This window comes from Macaca fascicularis, chromosome 1, assembly GCF_037993035.2.
Source record: "Macaca fascicularis isolate 582-1 chromosome 1, T2T-MFA8v1.1".
Lineage (NCBI taxonomy): Eukaryota > Metazoa > Chordata > Mammalia > Primates > Cercopithecidae > Macaca > Macaca fascicularis.
This window is the reverse complement of record NC_088375.1, coordinates 12,335,680-12,350,982: the sequence shown is the minus strand read 5'-3', so window position 1 is coordinate 12,350,982 and position 15,303 is coordinate 12,335,680. Positions and strand designations below refer to the sequence as shown.

The window sequence follows — 15,303 nt, the reverse complement described above, 5'->3', positions numbered from 1 at the left end:
GGTTATAATTTTAATTTTTCTGGATGCATTTGCTTTGCCTCACATCTACCATGCTCAGCCGTACACAGCTGCCCTTTATTTTAGAATTCTCTGAAGTGCTGTGTTGTACACAGGGAGCTTCTCCTGACTAGAACAACCTTACCTGGCACCACTCTTCCCTCAGGACCCAGATTCTTCTTTGAAACCTTTCCCAAGCCCCTTTGAATACTGCAGCTCTTTCAAAATGTATGTGGTTCTTTTTTCCCTGTTCAATTATTAATCGAACTAGGTAGAGTTCCTCCTCCAAGAAGGAGGTGGGGGTGCGATGTAGCTTGTCTGATTTTACATTCCAAGTGTGTACCCCAATGCCTGACACATAGTAGGTGCTCAATATACTTTTACTGTCAATAAGTGACAATATGGTAAATTCAGAGTTTTCATAGCGCGGTCACACGATCTCATTTAATGCCTATTACAAAGCTAAAAATTTCTAATTACTACCATCCCATCATTCTTTTTTAGAGTGTGGAGACTGAGAGGTTAACGGTCTTGCCCAGCGCCAGTCAACAGCAAAACGGAACTAAAATTTCAGGCTGGACACCACACAGCGTGTCGAAGTCAGCACGAACTTGGCGCTGTGACTTTTCCTTAGAGGGGCCACTTCGGCTTACACTTCCGGATCCTGGGCACTGAGACGCTAAAAACCCCGGCGGGCAACTGGGGAGCGGGACTACATCTCCCAGAGAGCCCCGGGGCTAACCTGCAGGTGAGTGGTTTACATTGATAGCCAATGTGGCTGCGAGGAGCTCGTGCAGCCCAATCACAGGCCGGAAGGGGCGGGACCTCCCACGCCAAGGCCAGATTGAGCGCAGAACTAACGGCGCGCTGAAGAGTCCTAAACGTCTACGGGGCTTAGAGCCGGATGCCACGTTGTCCTCCTCTCCGGGTTTTCTCTTGGGTCCTTTTCTGTGCCCTCCCGCGACTCCGCCTCCGGCCGCGCGTGTCTGGCAGCTAGGCAGACACCAAGGACTGGCCGGGAACCCGGGAAGAAAGCACGTGCTCCAGCAGTTGCCGCGCCGCGCGTCCGCCCGTCAGCCCCGCGCCCGGCCCCGAGAGAGGCCCTAGGGCGCAGCGGGCTTTCGGGGTCCTCAGTTCCCCCGCGACGCGAGCCAACGGGAGGCGTCAAAAGACCCGGGCCTTCTGTGGCAGGTTCGCCTGGCGCTGGCTGGCGTGGCCCTTGGCCGTCGTCACCTGTGGAGAGCGCGTCTTCCCCGCCGCGCCCTCTGCGCGAGGAGGAGACTCGACAGCATGTCACCCGCGCTCCAAGACCTGTCGCAACCCGGTAATGCTGCGACCCCGTCCGCGTGGTTCGGTTGTGTTTCTTAACTCGTGCTGTGGCCTCCTAATCCCTGGGGCGATTCCCTTCTGCGGCGGGAGACGCCCGGCGGGGTTTCCCCGCGTGCGGGCGGCACCTTGAGAACTCGGCGCGGTAGCCCGGAGGGCCCCGTGATTTGCTTCACTCTTTCTCCGACCTTCACCTCTTCCTCCTCAGGCAAACCATCAAAACCTGCAAAAAGCTTCCTCCCCTTGCCCCCGGAACACATTCTTAACGTCACAGTAACTAAACTTTCCAGTTCGACGCAGCATAAACCAGCTGGGCCCCCTGAAGTTTCGCGTGGTGTGACGTAAATATTGTTGCTCACCTATTGCCAAAGAAAGTTCAGTCGCGGAGAGACAGACGAGGAAACTCAGAACTCTTTAAAATTACTACTTGGAACTTTTTGTTTTGTGCGTCTACGCATACTGCTGCAAAACCGCAATATGCATAGACTCACTGTTAAAATAGATGAACAGATCCCACCCTCCAGATACCGAGATGGGACGTAGTAATTTCAAGCGATTCTGATATTGGTGGCCCTGGCATCAACAATGAGAAAAAGCTAGTTTAGCACAAGAACTGAGCGTAATGTTAGCTTTGTAATGAGCTCTGGATCTCTAAGGTCATGCCTGATTATAATTTGTGGGCAGATACGCTCATAAAAACGTACTAGATGTAGCACCGAGAATTAGTGATAAGTACAGAACAGTAAATATCCTATGACATAGTGGGGGATGTTTAGCTTCAGGAAGAGGGGGAATACTAAATTCGTAACGTGCAAGGAAATTTATCAGAGGTTAACTGGTAACTCTTGATTCTTGGGTTCTGACAACGGGACTGATAGGATTGTCCTTGAGACTAGTAGGACTGTGGCTGAGAAAGACATCACTGCTGTTATTAAATAAGATGTAAACCTCTTAAATAAGATTTAAGATCGCTGCTGTTATTAAATAAGATGTAAACCTCTCATAGAGGTTTACATCTTATTTAATAAATGATCATAGGGAGATCATATGTTTATTTGGATAATATCTTTTACTCATAATTTCTGGCCTCCCCCTTCCCATTTAATTTAAACAAGTAAAGTTATTTCCCTTTCATCTGAATTTAGGTGTCATTATTAGAAGCAAAATGCCACTGAGGACTTAAAATACTGTGAATAGTGAGTGATTTTTTTTTTTAAAACAGAAAATGAAAATTGTTGAATGTTTGAATCTAGCCTAATCCCTTCACCCCAAGGCTGGCTTCTAGAGTTGAGCACTGAGTGGAGTTTAACCAAGTCTAGGGCCTCTGAAGTTCTGAATCAGGCCAGTGCGCCTAGAAAAGACCTTAGAGGTAGTCCAGCATCTGTCTATGTGAGCAACTTCTTTTGGGATTAGAATCAGATTTTAACTTCCTAATATCCCTTAGTAGTTTACTGGTGTACAATCTTAATGAAATTTTAATGGAGAGCTGAGAATTCCTGATTCTCAAGGTTGGGCCTTAAAACGAAATGCGACTTCAGACCATGTTTGTGTGCCCTGGGGAAGGAGGATGGTGGGCTAGCAAATACATCTTGGGAGAAAATTTTAACTACAGCTTCTAAAGGTTTCTTGGTTTCATCCTTGCTTAGTACTATGAGTGTTATTTGGAACTCAGTTGATGAATGATTAATGAAGGAATGAATAAATGATCCAGTTAATTGCTATCAGCCTAATTCTTCTCTAGGTTATTAAAATCGAAGGAAATAATATATATTAAAAATGGAATACTGCACAAGCGAAGAGATGCCCACAGAGAGGCTGGGCGTGGTGGCTCGCATCTGTAATCCCAGCACTTTGGGAGGCTGAGGCAGTCGGGTCACCTAAGGTCAGGAATTCGAGACCAGCCTGGCCAACATGGTGAAACCTCATCTGTACTAAAAATACAAAAATTAGCTGAGTTTATGGTGAGCACCTGTAACCCCAGCTGCTCAGGTGGCTGAGGCAGGAGAATTGCTTGAACCCTGGAGGCGGAGGTTGCAGCGAGCCGAGACTCCAGCCTGGGTGACAAAGTGAGACTTAGTCTCCAAAACAAACAAACAAACAAAAAAACCCAAAAAACAGTGTAGCAAGTGTGTGCAAACTAGAAATTAGAGATCCGAAAATGAAAGAGAAAAGTATCTTGCAAGTGACTTGTAGGTCATTAGTAAGGCTTTTTAATAAAGCAAAGAGGGGACACTGGTGAGAAAGCATTGGGATTATTTGATGATAATGCAGAAAATGAAAATGTGCTTTTGCTCTATGTGTTCCCCATTTAGCACAGTGGAAAGAGGAGTCCTAAGTAAGTCAGACCTACTTGGGGTCATTTTACCTTCAGGGGAGATGAGTTCTTGACACTGCAATTTGTAACTTACATGCACATATTAGATATTTATTTGTTTAGGCCTTCATCTTGTCATTCTTTAGGCTAGTTCTTAAAGGTGGTGCTAGCTGACTTACCCCGCCTCCAAATCTGACTAGGGCTTTAACCACTTATTCCCATGTTTATTTTTTGGAACACTTGCTGTGAATCAGAATATTGTTAGCTAGAAAATAAGATGTTAATGGCAGGGGAAAAAACCCCACAAAGTATATTCCCTTAATCCACTCAAAACTGGAGAAAATACTGTGTGATCTCTTAGGCTTACAAGCCAAGAATGTTCCTTGGGACTCTCCTCTGCACTGCAGTTATTTACATATACTTATATATGTTAAACATAAAAATATTTCTGAAATAGTGTTATAACTAGTCAGCTAAATGAAGGAACTAACTGCAAAACTATATTTTTATATTTACTGTGAAAGACAATCAGAAAGAACCAGCTTTATTTAGAACTTGACTAGTCAGTAGTTAAATATACAGAACGTTCTAGACCTAATGAACTGAATACAGATAAATACAATATTGTTGTTGTTGTTTTTCATAGAAGAGTGACATTTCAGTAGATCCCCACTCTGCCAAGGGAAAGAATTGTCAAGGTGGCTTATTCTTTTGAGCAAGTTCTGATAGTAATTAGAAACCGGTGAATTAGAATGGTAATTAAAGCCAGTGAAAAATGACCTCCTACTGGAAAAGCTGGAGGAATACAGAAGGCTAAGATAGTGGACACTTCATACCAACAGATCTTCTGAAGGAAGACTTCTTAGTTTCTCTAAATGGGAAATCTTACATTATCCTCTAAAGGAAAAATAAGCAAGTAGATAATGAGGAAGCAATGGTTTTTCTTTTTTTCTTTTTCTTGAGACAGTTTCACTCTGTTGCCCAAGCTGAGTGCAGTGGCATGATCACGGTTCACTGCAGCCTGGACTTCCCAGGCTCAAGCAGTTCTCTTGCCTCAGCCTTCCTAGGAGCTGGGACTACAGGTGCACACCACCATGCTTGGCTAATTTTTGTTTTTTTGTAGAGACGAGGTCACTGTGTTGCCCAGGCTGTTTTCGAACTCCTGGACTCAGTGATCTACCTACTTCGGTCTGGCAAAGTGTTGGGATTACAGGCATGAACTGCCACACCCAGCCTGAGTAATGGATTTTTAAGGGCCTCAGTTGCATAGGAGTTTTTTATTCAGTCCGCAAAATTCCTGCTCATATGTGTTTTGTTATATATTCCTTTTTGTCTGTATTTTCCATTCACAATTCTCTTGTTTCCATAGACTGCCTTTTTCACATATATTCGTATATTTATACATTTTGTTGTAAACTCTATAGGTATTTTTAAATTCACATTGTACATTACATTCTGGAATGTACAAGGAACTAACACAAATCAATGAGAAAACAAATTAGCTTTAGACATTGAAGAATCTTCCCCCAACCTATCGTCTATTATTTTTGTCTATGGTGACTTTCATTTAACAGAAATCCTTGGTTTTTATGTAATCAAATTCATCGTTTTTTTTAAAAATTAAGAGGTTGGTCTTTTTGCATCTTAAGAAGTTCCTCTTCATTTGAAGTCATAAAGTTCTTCCACATAAATTATACAGTAAGTTTGTCAGGTTTCTAAAAAACCAAAGCAGATGTTTTTAAAAACTTTTGATCTCTTGCCTATATGGTGGCTCAACAAACAAGATACCAGAAATTGCATGTGTGGGGCTGGGTTGTTTTATGGTAAATAGTGAACTGTCTTAAAGTCCAAAAACAAAGCTTATTATTTCTGGATTGAAAAGGGTATACAGTAAGGGCCCCATGGAAAAGTACTAAGACTTTTTATGAAAATGAGAGGAGGGGTGGAGGCTCTCTGAGTGGTTAGATTTGCTAAACATGTGTGCACTCGCTCAGTGGAGAAGATGGGAAGAAGGGCGTGTAAATAATAGGATATTGATTGATATTGATTAATCATTTTGCTGATGTCAAAGAATATACTTCACTGTCTGTGGAAAAGGTTGCCTTTTTTTCCCTAGAAAGTTTGAATACCTTTTAAATATGAAATGTCACGTGTATGACCTATTTCGCCACTGCCACATCCCATACTCACACCAGCCTTATAATTCAGTCACCCACTTAAGTTCACGTGATGTCATTTCAGGGAGAATTGCAGCTACATCCTTTTGAGAAGAAAGCGATTCATTTGGGCATGTAGGTTACAGTCTTTAGTTCTTTGTCTTCTCATTCCTCATGTGAAATTATCTACATTTAACAGCTTTCACTGGGTATTTTCTTCTTTCACCTGACTGAAGAAGACATTACCAAACCTGCAAGTATGCCATTCCCGCCCCAACGTGAACAACTGAGAGCTTCAGGCTTTACATGATTTTTCACAGCCCACTGAACTTTGTAATATATAGAACACAATCGTTAGAGCTTCAGTCCCAGCTCTGCAATAATACCAACATAATAAGAGTAGCTAATATTTATCAGATGTTTACTATACATCAAACACCAATGTCTCATTTCATGACTTGTGTGACTTAAGAGGTCCAGTTCTTAACATATGGTCTCATTTTGGTATCACAATTCCAATGATGAGGGCAGGGCCGATGTTCTCTCATCTTGCTGAAGCACGGAGAGGACTTGTCTAAAATCCCATAGCTACTAAGGGGAACTGGGGCTAAAACCCAGATTTCTTGAATTTTCACACCCTGCCACTATTAGCTTAAGCCTATCAAATTCTGAGTGCTTATTGGCTGGTAGGGTAGTCACATCATGGAGTGCCTAAATTAACGCTGCATGTGAATTTACCGTGTCTACTATAGGTTGAAATGATGCCCACTGCCTGATGCCTACCAGTCTTTCTGTTATACATGCTTCATTAAGCCCTACCTTTTCTCCACATTTCCCGAGAAGTGGTTTTCTTTGGTTCTTGAAGTACTTTTGGTCAGATCATTAGAACTTAACTTCATTCCTTTATCAGGAAGTGTTTTCTCTCACCTGCGAGTTCAATAAACACAATTAGCCAGTGAGGTGGCTTTGGAAAGGAATAGTACATCCTGAAAGAAACATAGTGCTTTGGAAAAGAAATGAGATATTGGATATTGCAAATTTTTCTTTCAGGTTACTAGAGCCATCTTCCTGAAGCCCACTTGGAGAAAGTCACTCAAAAAAGTTCTGTGACCACCATTTAGCCCCAGTTCCTGTGTTGTATACTTGAGACCCTGGACAGTAAGACAAGGCAGGGTTGTAAGTTTGCACCCAATACCAGCTTACAGATATTCTTAAGTTACTGGTTTGGGTTTTAAATTATCTTTGCCTGTTGTTTCTCATCTACCCTCACTTTTTTGTCATTTCAATTAAAGAAATATTTGCCAAGTACTGACCTTGGTGTTGCTAGGCATGAGCTCTAAGGAGCTCAAATAGCTTAGAACCAGCTCCGTTTGACTTCAGCTTTTCTTGCCTCTTAGGGAGCACAGAAGGAATGGGTTGGTGTCATTAAGGTTTGTTTTGAGTAACATGTATTCACTCTGATATGCTATGGGGAGTTGTTGAAGGTGTTTGAGCAGAGGAAGCAACTGGTTTAAAAAATTGTTCTATAGGAAGATTTATCTGGTAGTGGTTCATAGGATGGATTGGAACACAGGGCGACTGGGTATGGTGGTGATCTCTTACCTTTGTAGAACACTTGATAGTTTACAAGGCACTTCCATAGATGTATGATCTCATTTGCATGGATGCAAACTTGAGCTCAGAGAGGATTGGTGATAGCTGGCCTGTGTAGTAAGGGCTTGAAGAAAGGGGTTGTCATAGGGTGAGAAGGTGGGACCATTGTGCATGGCATTTTAGAGGCCAAATCTATAAGGCTTGGGATCTAAGTAGATGTTGGTTATTAGGGAGAATAAGGAGTCAGATAATATTGAGATTTTATGGTTAGTTTTCTGGGAAGGGTGTTGCCATTTACAGAAATCAGGAGATGAGACAGAGAATATATGCAAGTTTGGTTTTGAATATTAGATTGAGGGGCAGGTGGGTAGTTGAGGTAGCGATATCCAGTGGATAGTTTACAAGCTGGGTCTAAGATTGGGGCCAGGTGTTTTTGGTATTTAGAAGGTCATTGGCGTCTTTAGAAAGTAATTTCAGGAGAGTGGTGGAAGAGGAAGCCACCTCAGAAAGATAAGAAATCGGTGGTTGCTGAGGTGGAACTGTGGGAGTGGGAAGGGCTAGATGGGGGAGCAGTGGGAGGTGTTGGTGATCATGTGCTCTTCCTTGGGTGCAGAAAGAAGGGAAATAGAGGAGCCAGACTGCAAGAGGATTTTGAGGTGGAGAGGGTGTGAATTTGAGGAGCCTCCAACAGAAGACTTCTTTGTATAGGATTAGGTGAAATCACTTGTGGAGTGAGGAGGAAAAGGATTTGGTGCTAAAAAAAGCAGAAATTGGGACAGCAGATGTTAGAAGTATTGAGGGAGGTCAAGAAAAGGTGAACCAAAGAAGAGGCTGAACATTACAAATTTTCAGTGACTCCAGTCAGCATAGTTTTGTGGCTTTCCAGTAGGTCATAGAAACCAGAAAGCAGGATTAGAAGGAGTAAGCATTGGGCCCTTTTCTGGACTGGGAATTAGAAGTCAAGGAGCATGGGGAGAGTTGAGAAGTTCAAGGGTGTTAGCCAGTTATTATTTCATAATTGGGCAGAGATGAGTAAAACTCTGTTTGCAGGCCATTATTAGTTCTGGCAATAGGTGAGGGAGAAGGTCAAAGCTAATATTTTAAAGAGTAGTTTGGAATTATTGATGGTTTTCAATTTTCTCTACTAAATCATTTTATTTAGGGAGAGCAAAGTCTTATATCACTGGCCCATTATTGCCTGTTTTCCTCATCTGTAAAGTAGGAGAAGTTATAGCCTACCTTCACCTTGGTTTTGTGCTTCACCAGGGATTTTGTGCTGTGTGCAATCTTGTATTAGGCTTTGTTACGATTTAACGGCCTTTTTGGGCAGCATTTTCCTATATAGAGTTATGAGTGCATCTTTCATGGACTCCATTTACTCCTTATTGCAGATTATTATAAATTTCTCTCAAGCTCCTCCCTCACACATCTTTTTTACTTTTCATTCTTTGAAGTAAAACTTCCATTTTCTTTAAAGCAGGTCTGAAGAAAACCCCTCGCGATGAGATCGATGCCATTCTGCAGAAGAGGATTATGGTGCTGGATGGAGGGATGGGGACCATGATCCAGCGGCAGAAGCTAAACGAAGAACACTTCCGAGGTCAGGAATTTAAAGATCATGCCAGGCCACTGAAAGGCAACAATGACATTTTAAGTATAACTCAGCCCGATGTCATTTACCAAATCCATAAGGTAAAGTATTCCCGGGTTGCGAAATGTATTCATTCTGTTATTCTGCGAGCTATTTCATGTATCAGGGCAGATTGCTATGCCAAGTGCTCCGGAGAATAAAGAAGAAAGAGGCAGTTTATTCAGAAAGCAAGTTTTGGACATCAAATAAAAGTTATGTACTGTGTTGGGCACTCAGGATAAGGGGATGAGATAGGTAGGTTGTCTGCCCTTGAGGCATGTAAACTCTAGTGAAAAACTATGAGATTCTGGACAAATAAGGGTTTTCACACTAGTGAACGTGAGAAAACTATCTTATTCAAGTCACTGCAACAGCCCTGATGAAGAAATGCTTAAAGGTGGTGTCTTAGCTTCGGCTGCTATATTACCTGTTACCATAGACTGGGTTATACAAGCACACATTTATTTCTCACAGTTCTGGAAGCTGGAAGTCCACAAAGTGCCAGCAGATCCTGCGTCTGGTGAGGGCCCTCTTGTTTATAGATAGCTATCTTTTTGTATCTTTACTTGACGGAGAGCAGAGAGAGGACAAAAAACTCTCATATTTCTTCTTATAAGGGCGCTGTTGTGGTCTCAATGTTTGTGTCTCTATGAGATTCGTATGTGAAATCCTAATGCCCAGTGTGATGGTATTAGGAGTTGCCCTTATAAAGAGGCTCAAGGGCACTTATTCACCCCTTCCACCATGTGAAGATACAGTGAGAAGATGCTGTCTATGAACTGGAAAGCTGGCGCTCACCCATTATAAAATTCTAAGATACAACTATCACTCATGTGTTTCATATTTTAGTCTAGTTTTCTATATTTGGATTTTAAAAAATTAAATTGGGATTACATTGCTTCGTACTGTCTTATAATTTGCGTTTATTACTTATATACCATGAGTATTAAATATTCTGAAACATGGTTTTAATAACTTCATAATCTATTCTTTGTATATATCATCATTTATTTAACTAATCTTCTTATTCCTAGGCATTAAGTTTATTTTCAATTTTTCTTGTTCTTTTAAAAAAACTTAAATTAGTTCTTATGAAACAAATCTCATAGATAATATATTCCCATTTGACTATACTCTAAATTGCTAATTTTTCCCTAGAGATAACCTCTGATGTTAGTTGGTGTGTGTCGTCCCAGATTCTTTTGTTATGCATTTTCATGTATATATATGTGTGCATACGTGAGTGAATATATATGTAGAAAACTCATAGTACTCTGTTTGTGTGTGTGTTTTAATTTAATGGTGTCGTGCTTTACATATCATTCTATTTTTTTTTTTTATTTAACGATACTTTGCAGAATCTTTCCATGTCAGTATTTGTAGATATCCATTTTTTTTTAGCTGTCACATGGCATGTAATAAAGTGGATATATTTTAGTTTATTTAGCTATTTCCCTATTGGTAGATATTTAGGATGTTTGTTATTGTTACTATAAATATGCATATCTTGGTTTTTTTCTCCCAGTGCTTCTGCAAGCATTGTCCATTGACTTAAGAGGGGTTGGGTTTATTCAGTGTTGGAAAATCAAGGGGGTCAAGTGATTCCAGGGTGCTAGTCAGATTGAGGTTGAGATGATCCAAAGAGTGGAGCCAGGAACACGAGTTTTGAAGAGAGAGCACAAAGCAGCATCAAGATCTTCAGGGTTTCAGTAAGGATGTGACGCTGGTTCAGAGGGACTAGGAGATGTAGACTGAAAAAATTGTGGTCAGATGTTGAGATCTCTGAGATGGTATACTTCTCCGTAGGCATCAGGTTCTGCCAAAGCAGGAAGAAGATAAGGGAACAGAACTACCGTTTGTTGAGTGCCCATTATGTGCCAGACACTTGATGTTGTTTTTTTGAGACAGGGTCTCACTCTGTCACCCAGGCTGGAGTACCGTGGTGCCACTGTGGCTCACTCTAGCCCACTGTGCCTCACTTGAACCTCTGGGCCCCAGCAGTCCTCCTGCCTTAGCCTTCCAAGTAGCTGGGACTGTGGGCATGTGCCACCATGCCTGGCTAATTTTTTGTATTGTTTTGGTTAGAGACAGGGTCTTTCTATGTTGCACAGACTGATCTTGAACTGGCCTCAAGCAGTCCTCTCACCTTGGCCTCCCAAAGTGCTATGATTATATAAGCCACTGTGCCTGGCTGATGTGTTACTTTATATTAGCAGATAGCTACCCTGTGAAGTAGGGTTATAATATTTTTGAATGAGGAGACTGAGACTCAGAGAGTTTAAGGGACTTGATTAAATTCTTATAACCTTAGGATGTTAACATTGTCTGAAGTCAAGTTCTGTGTTTATTTATTCATACCACATGCCTTTCTGTGAAATCCTTACACCTTTTTTGCATCTCTACCTTCTAATGCAGTGCCTTACTCTTAGTAAGTGGTCAAAAGATAGATGGTGATAATAGTGGTAATGAAAGGGCATGTTTATTCCGGCGGGACAAAAAACTCTAAAGCTCATAATTGACATTATAATCTCTTGTTGCAGGAATACTTGCTGGCTGGGGCAGATATCATTGAAACAAATACTTTCAGCAGCACTAGCATTGCCCAAGCTGACTATGGCCTTGAACACTTGGTAAGAATTCCATTGTTCCATGTGTCTAAGATACTTATAAGCGTTTGCTGCATTGGTAGTTGCTAGTGAGTAAAGCACTAGAAGCTGCAGAGTCAAGCTAATGCCTAGTTATCTGTTGTTTATGATGAGACGGGGAAAATGGTGTGAATCCTTCCTGCTTGTGAACATGGTGGCCCATTCATTTTCCAACTGGCTGCTTTTATGGGCAAGTAATAATCAAGTATAAATGATACTTATTATGCAGTAGCTGTTGATAAAGGCATAATCATTGGCCGTATGCACACAGTATTGTGACGCCTTTTTGAGTATTAGATGGCAGCCTTGGTTTCTTTTTTAAAAATTGTGATTAAATACACATAACATAAAATTTATCATATTTAAGTATACACTTCAGTGGTATTAAGTACATTCACAGTGTTCTGCTATCATCACCACTGTCCATTTCCAGAACTTTCTCATTTTCCGAAACTGAAACTCTGTACCCATTAAACAGTACCTTCCCATTCTACCCCCAACTCCAGCCCCGGCATACTCTATTCTACTTTCTGTCTCTATGAATTTGACTATTCTAGGTACCTTATGTTGAATCATGTAGTATTTGGCCTTTTGTGACTAGTTTATTTCACTTAATGTAATGTCCTCAAGGTTCATCCATGTTGTTGTGTGTGTCAGAATTTCCTTCCTCTTTAAGGTTGAATAATGTATCATTGTGTGTATATACCGCGTTTTGCTTATTCATCTGTTGATAATTTGGGTTGCTTCTACCTTTCGGCTATTGTGAATATGCAGTGTTGCTATGTACATGTGTATACAAACATCTATTCAAGTTCCCACATTCAGTTTTTTTGTATATATACACAGAAGTCGAACTGTTAGATAATACGGTAATTCTATGTTTAATTTTTTGAGGAACTGCCATACTGCTTTCAGAGTGGCTGTACCTTTTTTTTTGAGCCTGGGTCGGATAGTATAGTACATGTTTCGGCTTTGTTAGCAAAGTCTTTTGCAACTACTCAACTCCATCATGTAGTGTGGAAGCAGCTATAGACATTATGTAAATAAATGGACTTACTTTATCCCAGTAAAACTATTTACAAAAACAGGCAGTGGACCCAATTTGCCCTATGAGCTGCAGTTTGCCAACACCTATTTAGGATATTCTAGTTATTAAATTCCTGGATGTGGTTATTCAAGACACATAGGATCTTAGGAATTCAAAGGAACTTGAAAATCACGAGTCTAGGTTCTCCCGACTTGGTCTGTGGAAGAGCTTCTGGAGGGCCGTGAACCTTCTTAAATCATAGGGAACACTGTGTGTGTGTGTGTGTGCATATTTGCTTTTTATTTCCTGGTGAGAGGGTTCATAGCCCTTTATCAAATTCTCAGGTGGTTAATAATATGCAAAAAATTCAGAATTACTGATTCCAACTATTGTACACGAATCAGGCCCGGAAAAGTTGCAGTGGGAACTGCCTGGTCAGGCAGTGACAGACTAGTCCTTGCACCTGTGTGTTTTGCCTCTTAAGCCTGTGCTGTTTCCATTGCCTTATTTTTTTCTTAATTCTCAGAATATTTAACTACATAGGTTATTCTCTGACATGCTAGATGTCTAGGGGTTGCCCTTTTACCAGCTAGCTCATGGTTTGGGAGGAGAACCTAAAAGCAGTTCTCAAGGATTCTTATCTTTGCTTGCTGCCTTTCAAGTCTGGAGCTGATATGCCTGCTTGGCTAAGATTTCACTCAGACCTCAGATTAATTCACTCTACATTTCGTTACTGAAGAACACTGGGTATTGGATGGTCATGAATCCATTATTTATTGTGTGGAGGAAAAGAAGGACAAGCTAATGTTTGTGGTTGATACATTAGGCCTACCGGATGAACAAGTGCTCTGCAGGAGTGGCCAGAAAAGCTGCCGAGGAGATAACTCTCCAGACAGGTAAGGAATGTTCTTCTCTTTTTTTGCACACGTGGTTCCTTTGATATAGTCAGCTATAACTTGGCTGTCCTTATTGCAGTTTTTCCTTATGTGGCCTTTGGCTTATGAGCAACACTGCAGATACTGTATTTTACATATTTGTAGATTACTTCTCTGCAGTTTCATGATCAAGCACTCAACATCTTTGAATTGATGCCAACCCTGTGGTCCTCGGGTTGCTCTTTCAGCCTGGTTTAGCCTGGCTTGGTAGCGAGGCCCCTGACTTCCTTGTGTACTTAGAGATGAAATAATTTATGTCTCTTTGGAAGCACATCATCAAGTCATTAAAAGTAACAGCTGGCTGTTTTGATGATCTTGGCTATTATTAGGATATTTGATCTCTTTTTTTTAAAGCAACCCTCGTCCCTGTGATTAGCTGATATAGGTAGAGATACTGCCTTTCAAGCATTTTCCCTTTATACTATTGATGTCCTTGAAGGCTCTGTGAAGCACACAGAAAAGTGTGGCATTAGATTCAGTCTTGCTGGGACTTGAAAAGTGGCTCCTGAAATAACTAGCCTCCTGGCTGGATGCCATCAGAACACTTGGGCACCAGCTGGTAGGAGGCTTTGAGGGAGGGAAAGGAATATAAGAAATATATGGAGCCCCTTAAGATTTGGAAACGTGAAGTTATTGCCAACGGGAAAGCAAAATTGCTGTGAAGTTATACACAGCATACTAATGAAGACCAAAGCAGTTTACATGAACTCTGTTTCTAAGAGATAATGTTTAAATTCATGGAAATGCATAGACTATTACTCCAGCAGAGTCACAGGTCAGAGGACAGTGAACCAGCTAAAGCAGGGAGAGATAAGGACATTTTTCTTATACCCACGTTATTGGTTAGCTTTGGGGATGCGAAAGAATATTTGGGCCTGTAACTTGTTCAAAAGCTGGTTTATCAATTAGCTGATAGTCTTCTCCAGTTAAATTACAAAGCATAGTAACCAGGTTATTGAGTGGCTAAAGTCGTCAAAGGTAGTGAGCGGTATGACCCTGGCTTCTGTGTAATGAACACAACTTCCCACGCCATTTTTAGAAGCACCTGGACTCCAGGGCAGAGGAAAAGTTATTGAAGAAAAATTTGCTTTGCTTCATACTTCAATTTCAGGCTTTATAATTGTTAATCCTGATTTAGTATTTCCTTCTAGTGAAGGGCCTGCAATATGGTACTAGAAAGCATTTCAAGTTAAATGCTACTGTGAGGTGATTTTGCAGAACTTATGTTAAGTTCAAAACCTTTAGGGCTTTGTAAAAATAGGAGGAGAGGGAATTTGTCCAAACACAGCTCTGGTGATAGAAAAGGATTACTTACTGAAATGTTTTAGTCAGTTGTGTGAGAATACAGAGTTTTGGGGACTGGTTTTGTGATGATACGTGCATATCTCCTATACGGCATAATTTCCTTAGTGGGCTCTGGGGCAGCCCCATGCTCAAATATATATAAGCAGAATCTATGAATCATCTAAGTTGGATAAAGACTATAAATAGTCTCTTGCTAGTTTAGGAGAGGTCAAGTTTTATTGTCAAATTGAAAAAAAAAGTTTGGGCTTTTAGAGCTTTTTGGATTTCAGAGTTGTGTACAAAAGATTGTAGATCTGTGTTCTAGAAAAAATCTTATTGGCTATTCATTCACAGCAAAAAATGTTCAGCCACTTAGAGATTTCACACTTGTTTTTC

The 15,303-nt window shown here is 41.0% G+C and overlaps 1 protein-coding gene and 1 long non-coding RNA gene across 7 annotated transcripts in view; one reads left to right on the top strand and one right to left on the bottom strand.

The window, feature by feature from the left end:
- The first annotated feature begins 849 nt into the window (after positions 1 to 849).
- MTR (5-methyltetrahydrofolate-homocysteine methyltransferase) overlaps positions 850 to 15,303 on the top strand; it is a 107,910-nt gene continuing 93,456 nt past the window's right edge. For 4 of the 6 annotated variants that reach the window (XR_012434146.1, XR_012434167.1, XM_005539704.5 and 1 more), the window contains exons 1-4: positions 850 to 1,321; positions 8,864 to 9,078; positions 11,557 to 11,646; positions 13,515 to 13,584. Coding sequence is in view for 3 of the 6 variants with exons in the window: in XM_005539704.5 (XP_005539761.3) it covers positions 1,288 to 1,321; positions 8,864 to 9,078; positions 11,557 to 11,646; positions 13,515 to 13,584 (409 nt within the window). In the remaining 3 variants the exon portion in view is untranslated. The remainder of the gene's footprint in view (positions 1,322 to 8,863; positions 9,079 to 11,556; positions 11,647 to 13,514; positions 13,585 to 15,303) is intronic. The other 2 variants (XR_012434204.1, XM_015437200.4) reach the window with 1 other exon arrangement.
- On the bottom strand, positions 888 to 3,468 carry LOC141410164 (uncharacterized). The gene is made up of 2 exons (XR_012434220.1): positions 2,321 to 3,468; positions 888 to 2,271 (listed from the first exon to the last, which is right to left on the bottom strand). It is a non-coding gene; the product is annotated as an uncharacterized lncRNA (long non-coding RNA).